At 40.3% G+C, this 20426-nt stretch overlaps 1 protein-coding gene across 8 annotated transcripts in view; it reads right to left on the reverse strand.

Annotated features, from left to right (window-relative positions):
- The window catches only part of p4ha1b (prolyl 4-hydroxylase, alpha polypeptide I b), a 91711-nt gene that overhangs the window by 15615 nt on the left and 55670 nt on the right, over positions 1–20426 (reverse strand). For 4 of the 8 annotated variants that reach the window (XM_078530966.1, XM_078530971.1, XM_078530970.1 and 1 more), the window contains exons 10-14: positions 15646–15745; positions 11806–11859; positions 9378–9443; positions 5910–5978; positions 3322–3480 (exon numbers count right to left, since the gene is read on the reverse strand). In XM_078530966.1, the coding sequence (XP_078387092.1) occupies positions 3337–3480; positions 5910–5978; positions 9378–9443; positions 11806–11859; positions 15646–15745 (433 nt within the window). In that variant the 3' untranslated portion in view covers positions 3322–3336. Of the gene's footprint in view, positions 1–3321; positions 3481–5909; positions 5979–9377; positions 9444–11693; positions 11748–11805; positions 11860–15645; positions 15746–20426 lie in introns of those variants that run through there. The other 4 variants (XM_078530969.1, XM_078530965.1, XM_078530964.1 and 1 more) reach the window with 2 other exon arrangements.

Raw genomic sequence — 20426 nt, forward strand, 5'->3', positions numbered from 1 at the left:
ATCCCCAGACAACTTAGTGGTTTGCTATCTAGCTGCAGCCACTGATATGATGTTTCTGTTGCCTGATAGTTCATTCACACATGATGCAATTTAAAAAAAACACATGTAAACAATAATTCCATTAAACATTTGATAATCTAATCCTTCTTTTTAGCTTTTCATCCATGAACATATGGGAGACAAGTACGAACAGAATACTCAGTTGGGAAATATGAAATACAGAATTTGACTTGAGGAGATGTTTCATAATTACCTCATGAACAAGTCACTGAATTGTTCTCACTCTTAAAGGCTGCAATTTATATAAGGAAGGTGACAGAGGAATGGTTATACACCTAGGGTGTATTTTTGCCTCATGTTAATCTTAGAAACCACAAAACTATTCAAAAAATGTGAATTTGCTTTCATTTATTTGAAGAATTTTATCTTAGTGGTAAGTCGTCTGAGTACATTTTCACTTACACACTGTACAGTGTATTCTAAAGGATACAACACTGGGTGAATCCTTTGCAGCATATTTTAAAAGGTGTTCACTCCAGGTGTACAGTAGCCCTTGACAGAGCTGCTACTATATTTGCCTATGGTTCATAATTCATGGCTGGTCCAGCTGTGGGATGTTGACAGGCTGGGCTGTTTTCCTATCTTCCAGGTGGTCGACAATACATTGACCTGGATTCTGGTTTGGGCGGTGGAGTCGGGGGGGGGGTTGTGGGGAAGCAAAGCAATCAACATTTGCAGACAACACAAAAACAGGGAGCATGACCTACTGTGACAAGGGTTGTAAGCAACTTGAAGAAGCCAAGTACAGGTTAATAGATTGGGCAGATAGATAGATGTCAGCTAAAATTGAATGCAGATAAATGCAAGGCGCTAAACTTTTGAAGGAAAAATAAGGAAATGTAAAACCATAAAAGAATTGGAAGAACAAGGACACTAGGGGTGGGGGCGGGGGGGTGCAGTTATTCAGACAGACACTTACAAGTTGCTAAAATTGATTTAAACGAAACATATGCAGCCCTTTATTTTATATATGGGGAATAGAGTATAAAAGTAACTGCTTAGGCCACAGTTAGAATACTGCTTCCAGTTTTGGAAGCCATACTTTAGTAAAGATATCAAATAGAATAAAAGAATATTTGTACTGTAGAAGGAGGCCATTTGGCCTGTCATGTCCATGCAGGCTCTCTGCAAGAGCAACTCAGCTAGTCCCACTCCCCTGTTTTCTCCCCTTAGCCCTGCAATATTTTCTGGTTGGAGAGAGTGTATAAGAGATTCACCACAGTGATAACTAAAACCTATCAGGATCGACAGGAGAAACTGGGACACCTCTTTACTAGAAGAGAAAAAGCTTAGTGGAGACCTATTCGCAATTAAAAGAGGCTCTGAAATGGCAAATAGGGATTAAGAAAAGATTCTACGGGTCACTGAGTGAGTGAATGGGTAAGAGTTTAAAATCGTCAGAATATAAGAGGGAGAGATTAGGAGAAATTGGCATTTTTACATTTCCCAACGTATCACAGGTGATTGTGGGGCCAAAATGGACCAACCGCAATGGTTCCAATGACCTATTTTTGTGACCCAGGAAATGTCAGGTTCCAGTATGCTCTCTGAGGCAGGGAGCTCACTGTTTTTTTGCTACTGTCCTGTGTACAAACAGCCAACAGCATACCATCGATATATAAAAAAATACATGGCCTTTAATCTTCTGTTTCTTCCTTCTGTTCAAAATGCCTGGCATGTACTTGAAAACTGGTTACAGTGTGATGACTGAAACCAGGAGCTCTGGGGAAACTGTAGGCACTGAACTTCAACTTGGCAGTCTATGATACAATATTCACGAGCTGCTGCTTCAGATTCAACCCCATTACTTCTACCTCCCTTTTTATTTCTCTTGACCCTGTTTCCTTCCCTTTTTGTCACAGTCAGCTCATTCAAAAACTCTTGTTGTCCATACCCTGATCCACTCGCTTATCATTCTTGTCCTTACTGACCTACATTGAGGTGCTGTGGGACCATGAGCGAAATTGTTTAAAATCCTCTATAACCTTGCATCTTCCTGGCTTGGTGACCACCCCTAGCCCTACCACACCCTGTTCCTCCAACTCCAACACTAACTTGTTCCTCTTGAGCTGCCTCCCTCCATTTGCCCCATGTTCTGGAATTTCTTTCCTAAGCCCCTTTAACTCTCTGCCCCTTTTTTTGGCTCAATGTCCTTGTCATGAAGAGATATTAATGTCTATAATGTTATTGGAAATTATTTTTAAACTGTAATTGTAGTAGGGTCTGTGTCTATTTGTGTGTGTGTGTGTGTGTGTGTGTGTGTCTCTTAATTGGATTAAACCCAGCTAGTCTGGGTGCTTTGATGTATAGTAGTTTTGAGATGTTAATTAGATAAAAAGGAGGAAAAGGAAAAGAAAATTTGCATTTTTAAATAAACCATTCAAAAGAATGGGTGAAATCTTGCACCTAGCTGGGAGGTGCCAAGCAATGTGTTTATATTACTAATAAAATTGGTGGAATGAAAGGATTATTGTTAGGAGAGGTAAAATTAAAAAACCCAGTAATACAATGAAAATTTACATTCAAAGGGGAAGCGAGGCATAAACAGAAAGGAGTTTGTATGTATAAGGCAGAAGCATGTAAGGTTTAACCATGCTCTAAGCCTACAATTGTGCAAAGGAACCAAATTGCAAAGTTTTTGAATTCGTAAGGTCGAATGTGCTTTGCCTGATGTCTATTTAAAGTCTATGGGTTATTGTTGCCTTGGTGAAGATTTAACTGAGAGTGATTAATTTGGGGATTTGTTTAAAAGTTATGGTAGTAATTTTAGACGTGTATGTGTTTAATTTGTTAACTTAATAAATGTTTAATTTAGTTTTATATAAAAACCTCTTGAGGCTCGGTGGTCTTTTCCTGAATTCAGAGCTGCATCTCAAACATACCAATCGAAAATATAGGTTATGACAGTTGTTCAAGTTTCACTCTGAGAATTTAACAACTCAACCTTTACCAACTGCTGTGTCATAACAGTCCTGCTTTTTGTACAACACCTCCTTGAGATGCCTTTGATGTTTTTCTATGTTAAAGACACTACTTAAATGCAAGATTTTGTGATTCTAGAGAAAAAGACTGCTGGGGTATGTGGCCTTTGACAAAATAGTTGATAACAGTGTTATGCCATGTGTTTTAAAGGAAATGACTGTGGTGTAAAGTATGTGCAGTGTTTCACAGTCCCCTGTCGAGTTCCCACTATTACTTTTAAATATACAGTAAAACTTGGGAATTATTCAGAACGGCAGAATAACCTTTGATAATTATGCAGCATAATATATGTGGCTAACACTCAGCCCAGCTCCTCCAAAATTGATGTGAAGCATACTCACCCCATTTGTTTCCAACTAATACTGGACAAGCTGCATGCCGGGTGCTGTAATCACCTTCCCCACTGGGAAAAAGGTTGTACCAAAATACTGCCGAGCCCTGCAATATAAGCACCCAAAAGTGTCACAACATTAAAAGCAAATGAACTGACTAACATACACTGTGAGCACAACAATGGTCTAAAAGAATGACTACAGATTGTGCTGAATACACTTGTGAAGGGTAGCTGACGAATTCTTTAAACAATCTTGAAATCAAGATAGAATGAGCCCCACCTGGACTTCACACTCTTGCATTGTTTTGATAAAAATCACATCCAATTTTTGACTGAGTGAGCAAATTAAGCAGATTGGTCTGGATTTTGATTAGTTTTCCATGAAGAAAAGATCAGCAGTATCAGGACTGCAACAAAGCACAAATCATTTCTCGACACACTTGCAGCACCAGTGTCAGTTTAATGATCTGTGAAGATTGCCTTGCTCTTTTTAAATAACGAAGCAGGAATGACTAAGGGGGGAACGTCTCCACCACAAACAAACGGCATCAATTATATCTGGGCTCACACTTGCCTGCACTTCTGAGGGTGTGCACCATTAGTGGAGATTTGAGTTAGATGCCAAACTAAACCTCTGCCTGCTGCAGTGGATCACATGAATGTTAAAGATTCCATGGTGCCATTCAAAGAAGAGAGAGTTTCCCGGCATCTTTCTCAACAAATGTCACCATCAACAGCATGAACTGGCCATTCATTCCATTGTTGTCTGCAAAATGCCTCCATTTCCTGCTCCATTAATAGCCACTGCACTTCAGGTTGGTTCTTTATAGATAAATTCCTTTGGAAAGTTTGAGATGATTGAAGCCTCTAAATAAATGCAAGTCTTTCTTTTCTATTTATGTTTAAATACCCAGTGCACGCTTAAAAAACCAAAAAACACAAACTGGTAAAAAAGGGAATTATTTTAGTGCTAGAAGAGCAGTTCCAACTGACATCAAATGTGCTAATTAAAGGTCAGCCAAACATTGCATTGCAAGAACAGTTATGTATTCAAAGCTCCCTTGAATGTTCCTCATTCTCTCTCCATATTACTTCCTCTGATGTTGCCCCTTACTTAAGGGAGAACTAAATTTACTTTTGTATAGCATTTTTCACATCCTCAGGACAGTCCAAAGCCTATAAATTAAATACCAAGCCTGGTCACTATTGTGATGTAGGCAAATGCAACAACCAGTGTGTGCAAGCAAGGTTCCACAAACAGCAGTGAGATGAGTGACCAGATTATCTGTTTGTTGGGTGTTGGTTGGGGCACAACTGTTAACCAGGATTTTGGGAGACATCCCCTGGTCCTTCCTCTTCGAATAGGCTTTGCATTCACCAGACCAGGCAGGTGAGCACTGGTTAAGTATCTCAGCTGAAAGGCAATGCCTCTGATAATGCTGCACTCCTTCAGTGCTGCTTCCACTACGTGCCCAAGTTCTGACCTGGAATTTGAACTCTCAACCTGCTGACTCAAGAGATGAAAATGCCACCTCATGCTCTCCAACTCTTTGTACCTTGAATAAAGCATGATTTTCTTGGCTTAGTTCACACAATGCCACATCTTTGCCAATCATGATGTGATAATGAGTAGGGTTGAGAAGAAAGTTTAACTGGTTCACCAATGCTTCCCCCACACCAGCCCTCCAATGGCCTGGATAAGAATACAAGCTCATCATTTGGAAAAATACATTATAAATCTAAGCCCAAACACTCCGTTATCATCCTGCTATGTGCTCTGTTCCTTAATGCCATGGTCAGGTTATTTTTCAACATAGTTCCTTTCATCAGTGCTACAAGAATTGTAGTCCAAACCAGTACCTCTTTCACTGTGACAGTTTTCCTCTCTGAGCTTACTGTGATTTTAAAAAATTCTTTCATGGCATTTGGGTGTCACTGGGGAGGCCAGCATTTGTTGCCCATCTCTAATTGCCCTTGAGCCAAGTGGCTTGCCACACCATTCCAGACAGCAGTGGGTTGGAGTCACTTGTAGACTAGCATATTCCCTTCCCTAAAGGACATTAGTGGGCCAGATGGGTTTCTACAACAGTCGACAATGGTTCATGGTCACCATTAGAGACTACATTCCAGATTATTAATGAATTAAGATTGCATCAGTTCTTAATGTTTACAAAATGTTACAATATTATTGCTTCATTTTAGAAGCATCAGATATTAATTGGAGGGTCAAAAGGCCTCAATTTGTTTGCTATAGGTCCATTCAGAAATTTGCCTTTTGGAACCCGTTATAAAGGTTCCCTTTAATTATACAAATCCAAAATTCTACTCATCTCATTTGGATAACATTGAGTTAAACAGTCAAGGGTGGTGAAGGCAGGGCAGAAAACAAGACAGACCTCAAATGGTGCAACAGAATTAAGTGCAAGGAAGAGGAACAGTGTCCAAGTGATTGAGAACGTGCTCAGGAGAGAGTGTGGCTGTGTGCATGCAAGCATTGGATTGTGGAAGGAGAGATAGAAATCAAATCTAATACCTTCTGTGGCCACACTGCTGCTCCTACTTCAGGAAAGACTGTGGCTCCTCCGGCTGCTACATCACTCATCTAGCAGAATAAAATCAAAGTTAGAGCATAATGACTACAGAAAATATCTCCTGAACAGCACCAAATTCAATGAAAGATATTTAACAGATTGTATAATTAGCGTCAAGCCACAAATAAAATCTAATGAACAGCCAAAATGCTATCTCCATCTCAGATGTCTGATATTTCTTAAAGCATCAGGATCACTTGACGTGTCCTCTATGAAATAACAATATAATTACAGAATGAGGACTGAAATGTATCTGCCTGCTCTGGTCCCACTGTCCCATGCCCCCCAACCTCTAATCGCATTCATTAAGAAATGATACCCGACCATGGCTCTTTAGGCTGAAAGCCATATGTTGCACATATACCACGTTATCTATTTTCCTCCCTTACCCCCACTTTCACACTCAAAAAAAGAAACAAGCAAGGCATGATGCTTTGTACCTGGTTCTGCGTTTGATGAAGGGGCCTGTAACACTAGGTTTCAACTGCTACTCAAAATGAGCTTTATTGCCAAACACTGAATTTAAATTACCTGACCTTGCACAATTCACAGTAAATTTTGCCTGGAGGTCTTAGCAAGTTTACTTCTAAGAAGTTGAAAGGATACAAAATGTGTGTGTGCGTCTAATGTGTTACAGGTTACTGTGTGTCAAAGTGCACATTCTTGCTGCCTTAAAGTTATTAAATGCCATATGAAAAATACTAGTCATCTAACTACTAGGCTGGAGGCTAGATTAAAGCCTGCCTGACACTGATGGATGTCAAATTGGTGCGTCCTCTCTTCAATTCTAGAGTATGCTCCCCTGTTGTCTTGAAAGAAGAACGAAGTTGCATTTACATAGCTCCTTTCAAGTCCTCAGGATATGCCAAAGCACTTCACAGCAGTGAACTGCTGTAATGTAGATAAACATGGCAGTCAATATGCTCACAAGTTGATAAATTAGATGAACAATCAGCTAATCTGTTTTTCCCTATCTCCTGGGGTGGGTTGATAGGTAAATATTCGTCAGAACACCAAGAGAGCTCTTTCTGTTCTTCAAATAGCACCATGGAGTTTTTCACTATCCACCTAAACAAACTATGGCAAAAGTATAATAATTTTCATAATATTTTTCTGGTTCATTGTAAAGTAGGTTTATGGGTGTGAGTATAGTTGGGTCTGTCTGTGTGATTTAATTACATTTGGAGTCAGGTAGACTGCAAGCTAGAAATCATCAAAAGAAGCTAGGTGCAGAAAGGTGCTTGAAATGCTAATGACTAAACATGGATGCTGGCTTAGCATGTAAGGTGTGAAGGGAATTTGCAATTTTAGATAAATGAAAGGATTGTTTGGATTTCAAAGGGATCTTAGTCTGTTTACAACTAGCTAGATATGCAAGGCTAAGGAATTGAGTTTATTTTTCCCAAAGACAACAGTGGCAGAATGAAAGTTTTTATATTATGAGGAAAATACAGTTTCAAAGACATATGGAACAATAGAATTTACATATTAAAGAAACATATATAAAAGAGAATGAAAAGCCATGTGAGGAGAGGGCCATGTAAGATGAGGGGAATAGATAGAGTGGACAGGATAAAATTGTTTCCCTTGATGGAGAATTCTAGAACCAGGGGACATAGATTCAAGATAAGTGGCAGGTGTAGGGGGGACATGAGGAAGAATGTTTTTACGCAGAGGGTAGTGAGTGTCTGGAATTCGCTGCCCAAGTCGGTGGTAGAGGCAGAAACTCTAAACTCTTTTAAAAAGTACCTGGATCTGCACCTAAAGTGCTGTAAACTGCAGGGCTATGGGCCGGGTGCAGGAAGGTGGGATTAGAAAGGGCACCTGGATGTCCTCGGGCTAGCATGGACAAGATGGGCCTAATGGCCTCCTTCTATGCTGTAACTTTTCTATGGTTCTAAGGTCTAACAGGAGTGCGTGAAACAGCTTTCAAGAAGCTTCCAGCCATTTGTGCATAAGTCTGCTATGTAAAGTGGCTGAAGTTGGGGAAGCCATTTGGAATTCCACTGTCACATAGGTATTGTGTTAACTTGCTGGTTTTGTTTTAAATCTAAAATCTATTTTGAATTGTTGCCTTAAAGGGGGTGTATATTTAACTGGGGGTCAGGTCAATTAGGAATTTTAGGATTTGTCATAGTAGTAAGTAATTGTAGTTTATGTAAGTTCTTGAATTTTTAAAATTTTGTTAACAGATATTTTAATTTAATTTTACAATCTCTAAATGTTTTGGTGGACTCATTATTTCTGAATTCAATGCACACATCTTCTTGTAATAAATACAAATTACAAAACCGTTTTGATAGTGCAACCAAGTCTCCATCGTGGATTTGGTCCGCCTAGCACACATCATCTGCCACGTCATAACAAAATAGATGGGGCTTTGGTTTAACACCTCATGCAAGAGACAGAGCCAGCTACCACTGAGCGAAGCAGCAACAATCCCTGGCCAAGAGAGCAGTCATTTAACCTTTTAGGCACTTCTTAGGGGCACAGTGCAGAATTTAAGACTCTGCCTGTACTCTTTAGGAAATACATGTAGCCTCAACTGGTGCCAACAGTGGGCTCCCTAAGTTTACTCTGCCTTACCTCTACAATCCCTTCCGGCCCTACATCCCAACTCTCATATTCTTCCAACTCAGATCTAGCTATTAGCTGTGCAGCCCCTGCACTCTGGAATTCCCTTCATGTCCTTATCTCCTCGCGTGCCTCACTTATATTCATTTTCAAAAAGGCAATACTTCAGCTATACCTCTCATCAATTGCCCAACCCTCTTACCAAACTTTTGCTTGATGTTGAATCCCTTTTCCTTAAATCTATCTTGGGATAATAAGATGTCCTAGAAATGCATGCTGTAGAAAGTTAAGGATGCAATTTGTGTCCTCACACTGGAGCACTAACTCCCTGCATATCAAGAATTCCAGAGACCCATCCTAGGATCTTAAATGCAGTTTTGCACTTGAAGAAACTGGCAGCACTGTTGAAACATAAAAGCACCTACAGTGCAGTAGGATTCTGCTGAACTTCTGATCTCAGCAGTACCTCTGTGGGAAGGTGCAACCAGCACCAGGTGAGGTGGGTTGAGGGAGAAAAATAAAAGATTAAAATAAACGGTCAATCCTTTCCCACAGCTGGTTAAAATGCCAAAAACATTTTTTTAAATGCACAAACTGAACATACAACAGCTATTTTACAGGAAAACAAACCCTTGCTTGAAACACAGACAGCTTACTCACAATTTTCAATCCTGTGACTCCAAAATAACACACAAACTAGATCATAAGACCATAAGGCCATAAGACAAAGGAGCAGAAATTAGGCCATTCGGCCCATCGAGTCTGCTCCGCCATTCAATCGCTGAATTAATTGTTCTCGTTCAAATCAAGTGAGTATCAGAATGAATTTTACTTACGTAAAATAACCAGGTAGCAATCCTGTTCCCAGTCCCCAACTCTTTGAATGCATCAGGTTCATCTTTCTATTTAAAAAATAAGAACATTTCTGTTGATGCAATGTCAGTAACATCGGCCATGAAATTTTACTGTGCCAGTATTAATGATGACATTGCACTTATGTACAATTCCTTTCTCTGTTATTGTAACAGAAGCACCAACCCATAAATGCTTTGACAAACGGATTCGTCCCTCCAACATTAACAGCAGACAAAGCAATTCCATAAGCATAATTAGATGTTTGCACATTAATTTTTTTGCAGACCTCAATTTGTGGGTGATTGTGATTCTTCCCAGTAGCACATTACAGAGCAAGCCAAATCTAGCCATGTGTTACATCTGGTATGTTTCCAAGTAACAGTCAATACTAAATTAAAGCGAGGTTTGATTCTGCCTTTGTATCCTACCTGCCTCTAAGCACACTACATAGTTTCCAAATCTCCCCTAATGATGAGGATGCATTGTTTTTAACCTTATTATTTTTCCTTGCACACTTCTCATTCAAGTCAAGTCAACTGTGCACTTTCATTTCCCTTACGCTGAAACCTTCAAGACATGTCACAGGAGCTCCATTTCAATCCAAGAATGGGCATCTTCAACAATCACAATAGTTTATTGGCCTTACTGTCTAAAGTCACTATCTTGGAGACATGACAGAGAAGCGTCCCCTGACTGGAATACACAAGATTGCCATCAGGAGTCTCATGCCCACAACAGATAATCAGCAGAACAGAGAATGGGGGGCTATACAGAGCTTCAGCCTCTTACTGTTAGTACAGCTGGGGTGTAAAATACAAGCACTTACATGTTAATAGCCTCCTTCTGTGAAATATACCATCCACACTTTCAGCAAATGATACTTTCACTCTGCAATATGCAAATTCCATCTCAATTTCCTGCCTCTACTTTCTATTTCATATTCATTCGATTCAAAAAAATAAACTCAATTGCTCCATATAATTCTGAAATCTTCCTTCAAATATATTTAACGCACAAATTATCAACCCACATTCTTTTTCTGCATCACAAATAACACAAAAGGTCAATTAAATATTTTTTAAATGCTTGTTCTAGCTCAGAAATTGTACCAAACACTCAGAGTACAACTTTCTTCAATTCAATACAAATATTCTTCTCCACCATAACATGTTCACAGCTATTCAGTAGAATAGCTTAATATATTAAAAATAATATATTGTCACTCTTATCCTCTAAGGATATTGGGCTCAATAAATCTTCTACCTGAACATATCAGAACAGTACACCTAGTGCACCCTGACACATACTCTAGATGCCACATCTTGGCACATCTGCAGAACAAATCGGCAAAATGTCTGATCTGCAGCCTGAAATTTACACACATTTTTCGCAGAACAGGGATGGGAACTGAGCATGTGACTAATGTGCTCCTGTATTGTGTTGAAGTTTTAAGGGAGAACGTCCCAGTCATATACATCCAAAACAAAAAAAGACCTAAACGAGCAAGATCATAGGAACGATAGTGCAAGTGCCTGAATTCTAGCCAAGCTTTACTTTATCAATGTATTAATCACGTATGTGAGCATTGATACAGGATGGATTTATTGATCAATATAAAAGATCTATCACTGAGCCATGAAAAATATCTCATCAGAAATCGAAGCTTAATATAACTGTGAAGAACCTTTTAATAAACAGAGAAGTTTAGCAGATCGCAAGGGTCAAATACTGTATTTATCTCATTCTTTGGTCAGACTGCTTTGGGTTTTAATTGTCAAAGGTCTTCTTGACAAATTGCAGATTTTCTACACACATGTTTATCACTAAGGCAGTGGAGTGTCAATGATATACCTTCAGTACTGCTCTAGTCAGAGGTTTGATCTGCAGGGATTGATAATACACATCAAAATACTCTCATAAAACAAGAGTTATGTCAACTTTATGGCTAATACTAAATTTGAACTTCTAGACATTTCCACTTTACTGCAGCAAAAGAAAATCAACAATCTACACTCTTTCCCTTCCCCTAATTTCATGGAAAGATTCCTTCCCTAACTTACCAAAGAATTTTGCGCGTGCTGAATTTGTTTATATTGGTTCTTGGACTTTGTGATGGTAAAGCCATTACTCAGCATGCAGTGATTTAAAAAAATTATATATTGATCAATCAATGTGCTTTCCCCAAATGAGAATCCATGACGGAAATGAGGTGCTGCCTTATCATGCAACATTAGGGCTAGTCTATTCACGCAATCCCATTATACAAAGCAGAATGTTTTGGAATAGTTGTAACTTGCCCGAGCAAAGTCATGGTGGGGCTCATATTGCCCTCCCACGCCATAATTAGCCACCTGAAAAAAGAAACAGATGGAGGAAAAAAGAGAGCTGAAACAGCAATAACGCACTTACCCGTCCAAAGTCAAAATGAGGCTCGTACTGGCCCCCAACCCCATAATTGGCCACCTATAGCAGAATGAAAAGTCAGACAGAACTAGTCAAATGCTCAGCATTTCACAAGCACTGGTTTACTGTACAACGAAAAGGAAGTGTATTCACTGACCACATCAGCAATAATGACCTATGGTTTGGCCAACAGTGTTGTTCAAATTGAAATTGGGACTTTTATTTTGCATTGTATTTTAATTCCACTAATATTAGCAGGTTAAAAAACTGTACAAACATAATCCAAAAATGGCATTAAATGGAACAGAGGATATTACACATGCCCAGGGTTATATCATAGCAGCAACTGTGTCTTAGCTTGGCTTTCTCTTGTGTCAAAAAAAAAAATCAGTAATAGGATAAAAGACAAGCTTATTCCCTATTAAACGATCCCAAACAAACTGCAAAGAAGAACATTGAAGTCCTGTCAGAAGACGCTGAGCCAACCACAGTTTAAAACATTCACAATAGTAATGGATTTGGGCTTGAAGCAAAATAAATTCACAAGAGGAGTGCTCTTGCTTTCTCATGTTTGAAATTACTGTATAATCTTGTTTTCCCATTTATTTTAAACAGTTTAACACTGATTGGAAAATCTAATCCACATCATCAATGCACCAAAATCCTTACCTGTGTGTTGGCTGTCATTGACGAAATATATCCTCCTTCCATCCCTTCTCCTTTCAACCAGGGCATTGCTATCAGCTGTTGTCTTGCTCCTCCAGCCAGTGATATTTATATGGAAACTCACCCTGCAACTTCAGTCCTGGCTGCTGTTGCTAGTTTTAAATCTTCTTGTACCTACCTTGCTTGGCTGCCCCTAATTTTAAAACCATCAGCAGGAGCTGGGGCTAGGTGGGAGCACTGCTGTTTAAACATCACAGTGCTGGATGAGCAGGGCAGGAGAGAGCACCAACAGTTAGGAAGGTGCCACTTTTGGGTAATGATGTTAGCCCACCCTCTTTACAGAAGTAGTTCTGTTAGAACGGAAACCGGAGGGAGACATGTCCCATGTACAAGGCAACCCTTACCTTCAGGGATTAACAGAAAGCATTTGCACTCTCAGGGAATTAAATTAGAATCTAGTCTAGTAAAATAAGTGTTTCTTTCCCATTGATGGACTGAGGTTGTATAAAGAAGAATATTTACAATTTTTGTTACCACTTGTGAAAGCAAGCAAGCAATCCTAAATAAATGCTATGAGCATGGGATCAGATGTTTAGGTTTGTAAGGGGCTTTCATGAAAAATATAAATTTCTGTGGAATTCAGCTTAAGCCACTGTTAGTTTATAGATTGAAAGTCTTGGACTAGACTTTAGTTACTAAAACTAGGGACAAGTTTCCTCCACATTAGCAATATTGTACACTTAATGGAATGATTTCCTGTTTCCGGCAAAACCATAGTTTAAAAAAGACAGTAGAGACCTTGCCTCTTTGTTGATGTTGCTACTAACAAGAGTTTCCCTGTGGGAACACTGAGCCACATGCCATTACAGATGGCTGCTATAGGTCGGGAGTAAGGTAGCACAATTAATATGAAAGTGAAGGGAAGTGAAATCATTTTTTACTTAATTTAATTCTAAGTAATATTCTGGGTTAACTTCTTCCAAAACCTTAATAATCTGCTTCTTTAAAATCACCTCCTATATGGGCTGAAAAACTTAAGCTTCTTCAATCCTTTCTCATAATTCAGACCTCTCACATTAAGCACTAGCCTATGTGCTTTCTCTTATTTAAGGCCTGGATCATTAATCAAGGTGCAATCTGCCCAATGTACTATATAGTTTAATCATACCTCCTCTGGTCACTATTCTGGCTGCGTACTTGAATATCCTATAGGCCTTGCAGTGCCACATTGGTTGGACATGTTTAGTGTCAACTCTACCAAGACATCTAGGTCTCTTTCAACTTCATGCTTAACCATTTCAACAATATCCCTGAAGCATGCATGCCATCTGATTTCCAATAATATGTGTGGCATTTTACACTTGGCTGTATTACATTTTGTCTAACACCGTTCTGCCCACTTACATATTTTGGTCATCTCATTGTGTAATTGCTGACATGCTGCTGCCTCACATTGCACAGCTCCTCCTAGTTTGATATCATCACTTGACCATTTTGCTTTGAGCTTCTGAATCCAGATCATTTACGTACATTAGAAATAATTGTGGTCCCAATACCTTGTCCTGAGGCAACCCACTCAGTTCTTCCTCACCTCCAGCCCACCCCAACATTACTTCTCCAAAGGATACATGTGGTTTCCTGCCTTTTATCCCGTTTCTTATCCATTCCCAAAGTTTACCTTGAATCCTCACAGTTCCATGAAGGCAGTGTGATGCTTTAAGGATTCAATTAGCACACCTTGATCAACCAATGTAAATATGGTATTACGGATAACAAGATTCATTTTAAGTCTATCTAAAAGACAAATTATTTTCTATCAGGATTACACGGAGTTATAAGGTTCATTTAGGGAGAATATTTGGTCTAAATGAAAAGTTTAATCAAACATCTCTTCTGAAAGCCTTCTGCTGTCTTAAGTGCACTTCCTTCACAAATGGTTTTGGTTTAGCTAACAGAATGAAATTCATGGTTTACATAGAATCCAATAAAGTGCAATTATATGATAGTAATTTGCAGAAGGATAAAAATCTGGTCTGAACAGAACTTCTACCCCTCCCAATTTTCACCTCGTTCCTGCTGAAACAAGTTGTTCAAGCACTTCCTATCAAAAAAAAATCACAAGTAACAGGTTGTAGAATCCAACGCTTTTCCTAGCTGATATTAGAAATCATGCCTCCCCTTGAATGGTTGCATCAAAAATGCTGAAGTTGTGCGTTAATTTCTTGAGCCATGACCTGCGTCACAAAGTTTTGTGCCCAAGCTCAGCCACCAGTGTGGTTGTAGTGGTTAGCAACCTACTGTGTAAAATCAAGGGGCAGACTCACCTATGGACAGTGCAAGACCTGTTGGAGTAAAGGTGTAGAGTAATAGAGGAGGCCTCCAAGCATAGGGGAAAAAAATACTGCTTAATACACAGAACTCAACTTTACAAAACAGCAGCTGTCATTTGGACTGCACTGCATAGCTTAAAAGGACATATGAAAAATCCTAACTCCACCTATTATCTTGGCTACTAGAGCTGGGAAGAGAGGATGATACCCATAATCTTGGTTATTAAATTGGGAGTTCTACCCTTCATCTTGGCTATTAAAAGCAGGTGCTGGAGAAGGTGGGCAAATGCTACCTAAAACATTAGCATTGTTGTACGTGGGGAGGGCAAGGACTCCTTGGCAACTGAAGTTTGCAACACTAGCTAAGATCATATCTACTGAAATGAGAGAGATGGTGGAAATACTCAGCAAATCAGGCAGCATCTGTGGGGAGAAAAACAGGGTTAATATTTCAGATTGATGACCTTTTGTCAGGATTGGTCTGGTGAAAGGGCAGCTGCCTGACTCGCTAACTTTGTTCTCACTCAGCAGCTGTGGCAGCATGCATGGAGAACTTCCACCATTTTCTCTCTTGATTTCAGTTTCTCAGCCTCTGTGGTGTTTTGCTTTACCTTAGATATTGAAATTAGGGGATCTAATTCACAGACAAAAGGCTCTGCCACATTTTTGAAACCAGGTGTTGCTCTACAATGGAAAATTCGGATTTGTAGTATTATATTCTGCTTTATTTTTCTTATATATGCACACACTCCACCTGGCTATAGTGGTCATTTCGATTAGGATAAATGCCCGCCTCTCTATTCATTAGGGTCCAATTCCCTTTCCCGAAAACGTTTTTGCAAACACCTACCTGCAGTTCCTCTGCTGTGGAAACATCAAGGCCTGTGAGGTCCTGTATTCTCTGGTTAATACGATTAATCACAGGGTCTTCATATCCTGACAGCCATGCACTGAATGGAGGAAAAAAAGATGGTTTGTCCAAGGTTGTACATCATGTAACCTCAGCAGATGCCCTCGATATATCTGCCACGACCATTCTGATGTCCTATTTAGAGCAACATCTTAAAGTTATATATCCATGAATATTTGTACTTCACAGGCTCAGTCTGCATCTGTCCTAAATGCGTAACAGCACAAAAGTTATCAAATGGAGTAGTTTTATAAACAGTATCAGCAACAGTGGACCCAATAACTTAAGATGTCTCCGGTATACTTTTTCTTTATTGACCACTGCCCCACCTAGGGGGTGGTTTGTCTACAGGATGAATGGAGCTGCCAATTCTTTCCCACTCACCCACGACAGTCGCATTATTCCACAACTGGCCATCAAGGATATGGGTTCTTGAGCAATAGAAGCCAGGTGGGGTCACTTTCAAACACACATATGTCTCAAGAATAACAATGATGTTTCATTCTTAGCTTGTTGCAACCACAGATAAGATTCAGCCAATACTTAAAAGAATAGCCTGGTAATGCTGCAGTGTTAGCCAGGTGGTCTTGAATTGTGGGGTCCAAAATAGATTAAGCACTATAGTAATCACCCCTCTAAATTAACATTGCACCAACCAAATTAATTCTACAAACTATTACAATTCCTTATCATGGAAGAATTAATTGTTCTTTGTTAATATTTTTCAGCAGTGAAGTTGCTGCATTGCTGCTTCCCAGTCAACATTACAGAATACATCGAATCTCAAGCAATTGGATAATACTCGTTTTCTGGCCATGTGCAATAGTAACAGAACCTGTTTAAAATGAATGTTCAATTACAGTTTAAAAAAAAACAAATTCCATGCAAAATACTTACCTATAACTACAGTCCAAATGTAATTAAGTTACTCTCTACTTCTGCGCAATGAGCTGCACTTGGTTGTTAACTCAATTGCAAGATTATAACCTAGGCGTCAACCTTGGCATAGAGATAGCATTCCTGCCTCTGAGTCATAAATTTGTGACTTTAAGACCACAACAGAGCCTTGAGCAATAATAATCTAAGTTGGTACATCAGTGCAGCATTGAGGACGTGCAGTGATGTTGAATGAGGTGTCAAATCAAGGCCCTCTCTACTCTTAGAGGCAGACATAAAAGATTCTAAAGCACTATCCAAAGAAGAACAGGGGAGCTCTCCCAGTTCCTAGGTCGATATTTATCCATCAGCTAACATCACGAAAAACAGATTATCTGTTCATTTATCTCACTGCTGTTTGACAGGCTTTGCAGTAGGGAAATTCGCTACTGTGGTTCCCATATTACAACACTGACTATGCTTTAACAGTACTTGTTTGATTGTGAAGTGTTTTGAGACATCCTGAGGACTAAGAACATGCAAGTTCCTTCCTTTACATATCAATGGAAACTAATACCTCAGCTGATACAATATGCAACCTTTACCAGCACAATGACCAAGCCTCTTAGGCACTATGGGCTGGATTTAATACTGTCTGTCGCAACAGGACATGGTGGATGGGCCCGCTTAATCCCTGGGGATATCAGTAGTCAGTGACCCAGCGGCCGGAAAACCTTCTCCGCTTAAATTGGAGGGCGGAAAAGGCTGACACAGGACTCTTAGCTGCTGCCACCAATTGACAATTAGGCTAGTTGGTAAGCCAATTGATATCCACTATCTCTGAGCCCAATCACGATTAAATAGGGAAAAACAAATTACTACGGATGCTGGAAATCTGAAACACAAGCAAAAAATGCTGGAAAATCTCAGCAAATCTAAAAGCATCTGTGGAGAGAGAAACAGAGTTAATGTTTTGAGTCCGTATGACTCTTGTTAAGAGTCTTCTTAAATGGGGCCTTTGATGGCTTTTCCACATCCTCAGAAGGCTGCCCAGCAAACCCTACTGGGTTTCTCAGTGAACCTCTGAGATGGAAGTGAGGCCCTCGTAGTTAGGCACTCTGTGTCTGATCGTGGAACCAGGAATTGGGAAGTGGGGCGGTGCTGAAAGCCACCCTTCCCACCAAACTCCCCTGATCCCACTCCCGTGACACCTAATCCAGCAACCCCCATCCTGCCTTCGCTTACCTTTGGTCTGTGGTTCCCTGGCAGTCCTTGACCACTGGTGGTTGCATTACCATCAGCAGCCATTGCGCCTGCTGGCAGCATGAGGAGCTGCCTGCCTCTGATGGGCTGGCAGTTCTCCCAAGGCAGAACTTCCGCTGCCAGGGACCCCAATCACCCGGTGGCCACTTAAATGCCTGACGACCTCTTCATTCTGTTCGGTCTCCTCCACGGGACTGAGGCGACTTCCCCGCCAGCTTCCCGATCAGGAGGCAAGACTCCGATCAGCCCAACAAAATCCCAGCTGTTTTTTTTATTATAAAAGAACACGTTCATTTCACACAGCTATTTTGCATTATTCACTCTGAAAGGTATTGTGGAACCAGACTCTGCCGCTTGTATGGTCGTAGCAGAGACATTGCAAAGCAAAGAAACACAGGCAGCATTAAATATTTTGATTACGTTAAAAGATGCATTACAGGCAAATATCACGTAAAAGATATTTGTAAGAGGAGCTTCTGAGGTACTAGGAGTTTATAGTACACTGGTCTTATCTAAACTAGAACCACTGAGGATAAAACATTCAAAGGCAACTGTCAAAAATGTGTGGATTCTGTACAGTAAAACATGTGCTAACATAAATAAATCCATTTTGAATTGACCTTGGAACTTGAGTTACGTGTGGTGAAAATCTGGGGGCTGGTTTGAGGGGGGTGGGTCAGCAGGGGGAACGGAAATTCTTTGCACTAAATACTTTGGCAAAAAGAACTAGATTGCAAGATTTCCTCAAAGACAAACTTTGCTTTATTTAAAATATCTGACTTGCAATGGCTGGAATGGAATAAAGTTTTACTAGCAAATAATCCAGTTAAAAGATAAGAGACCACACAAAGTACTATTAGTTTCCCAAAACTAACTACATTTCTATGAAATAGTCTGCTACTTTAATTGAAAGTGTTAACTCACGGGGCAGGATTTTCCACTCGGTGTACCTGCACGCGCCCGACACACCCGAGCGTGAAATAACACGTCATGACGTTGGGCGAGTGTCTTGACGTCATCGCACACTCGCGTGATATTTCAGTTCGCAGCAAGCCCGCCGACAATTAAGAGGTCTATTAAGGTCATTAAAGTCTCAATTAACTGCCATTTTTCGCTGCCCGTCCAACCTTATGGTTGGCTGGCGGGCAGGCAAATCGGCCGGGCGGCCTTTGGATATTTTAGGAAACTTCATCCACGGGCGGGATGAGGTTTCCGACATTCATTTTTTAAAAAATGTACGGACAGGATTTTCATCTTGTATAGGTTCAGGTGGCTGATTCTGATGCGTGGGTACTTATCCCAGAATTTAAAATCTGTACTTATTGCATTTAAATTCTTTGGCTCCCTGAGGCAGCTCTCTGCCTTCAGGGAGCTTCCATTCTGCGCTTGCCCGCGCAGATGACAGCGCTCACCCTCCTCCCACCCCCAACACGGCAGCGCCGATCTTCTTAGTGCGTGTAAGATCGCAGTCAGGGGCCAATCAGGGGGACGGGCTGTTTCCTGGCCGCTCCTGAGCCCGCCTGCCATGCCCGCTTGACTACCTGAAAATCCTTCCCATGAAGCAGGTTAACATCTCTATTAAAATAGTACTTGCATGTCCAAGCTATGTCCAAGGCTATTAGCTTGGCAGTCCAGGCTATGAAGGCTAGATTATACTTGTCAACTCCGGACTATATCTACTTTTTCTTTCTCACTCACATTGTAAAGATCTATTGGCTTATTGACAGATAAATCCACAACATCAGGACCTCCTTGTATACTCAAATTGATGTACAGCATAGATTCAAGCATCAAAAGTAGCCCTGAGGACAACTTATATTGCAAGTAAAAGTGGTTGTGGCACACAAATGAATTTAAAGCTGTGTGTTGGAAGGAGGAAGGAAAAGTAGCAAAATTAACATAGCCAGAGGAAAGAAAATGCATATAGCAGGTTTCTTTTTTCAACAGATGCCTACAGGGAAAGCAGTCTATGATCCTATAGACTCAAACTATAAATAACACTCGAAGGGGGAAGGAAGGTTTAGGGAAAACGCTTTCCATTCAAGTACTCTCACAGATTGTTTACTTTACATTTGCAAGAAAACAAAATCGGAATTCTATGTCTCCAACCAGTGATGCGAATGGTTAGTCAGGTCTTTCCATCTGACCAGTTCAAAGATGCAGTCTAGGGGTTGGCTAGATGGTGGTGCAGGAGAACGCCAACAGCGTGGATTCAATCCCCGCAGCGGCTCAGATAGTTCTTGGGGGTCTACCTCCTCACCTTGCTCCACAGTAATATCATGGCTTGAGCCATGATTAGCAACTCCTGGATAATGAGGATGCTACATGGAAAGAGAGACATAGATGCAGTTACCCCTGTTTACTATGGAGCTTGTGTGGGATTTTTGCAATCCGTAAGGGTGAATAGGCTTGAGGCATTCCACAATGCCAAGAAAATGGACACACCTTTATCAGAAAATGTTAATAAAACAATAATCAGTTTAGTATTTTTCAACACAGAATGCAGGTATCCACTAGACTTTCTTTTCTTTTTTAAAGACAGCCTTTTTAAAAGACTATGGGTTCTATTTCAGTTACATTCA

The sequence above is a fragment of the Cetorhinus maximus genome, chromosome 27 (assembly GCF_964194155.1).
Source record: "Cetorhinus maximus chromosome 27, sCetMax3.hap1.1, whole genome shotgun sequence".
NCBI classification, from domain to species: Eukaryota; Metazoa; Chordata; class Chondrichthyes; order Lamniformes; family Cetorhinidae; genus Cetorhinus; species Cetorhinus maximus.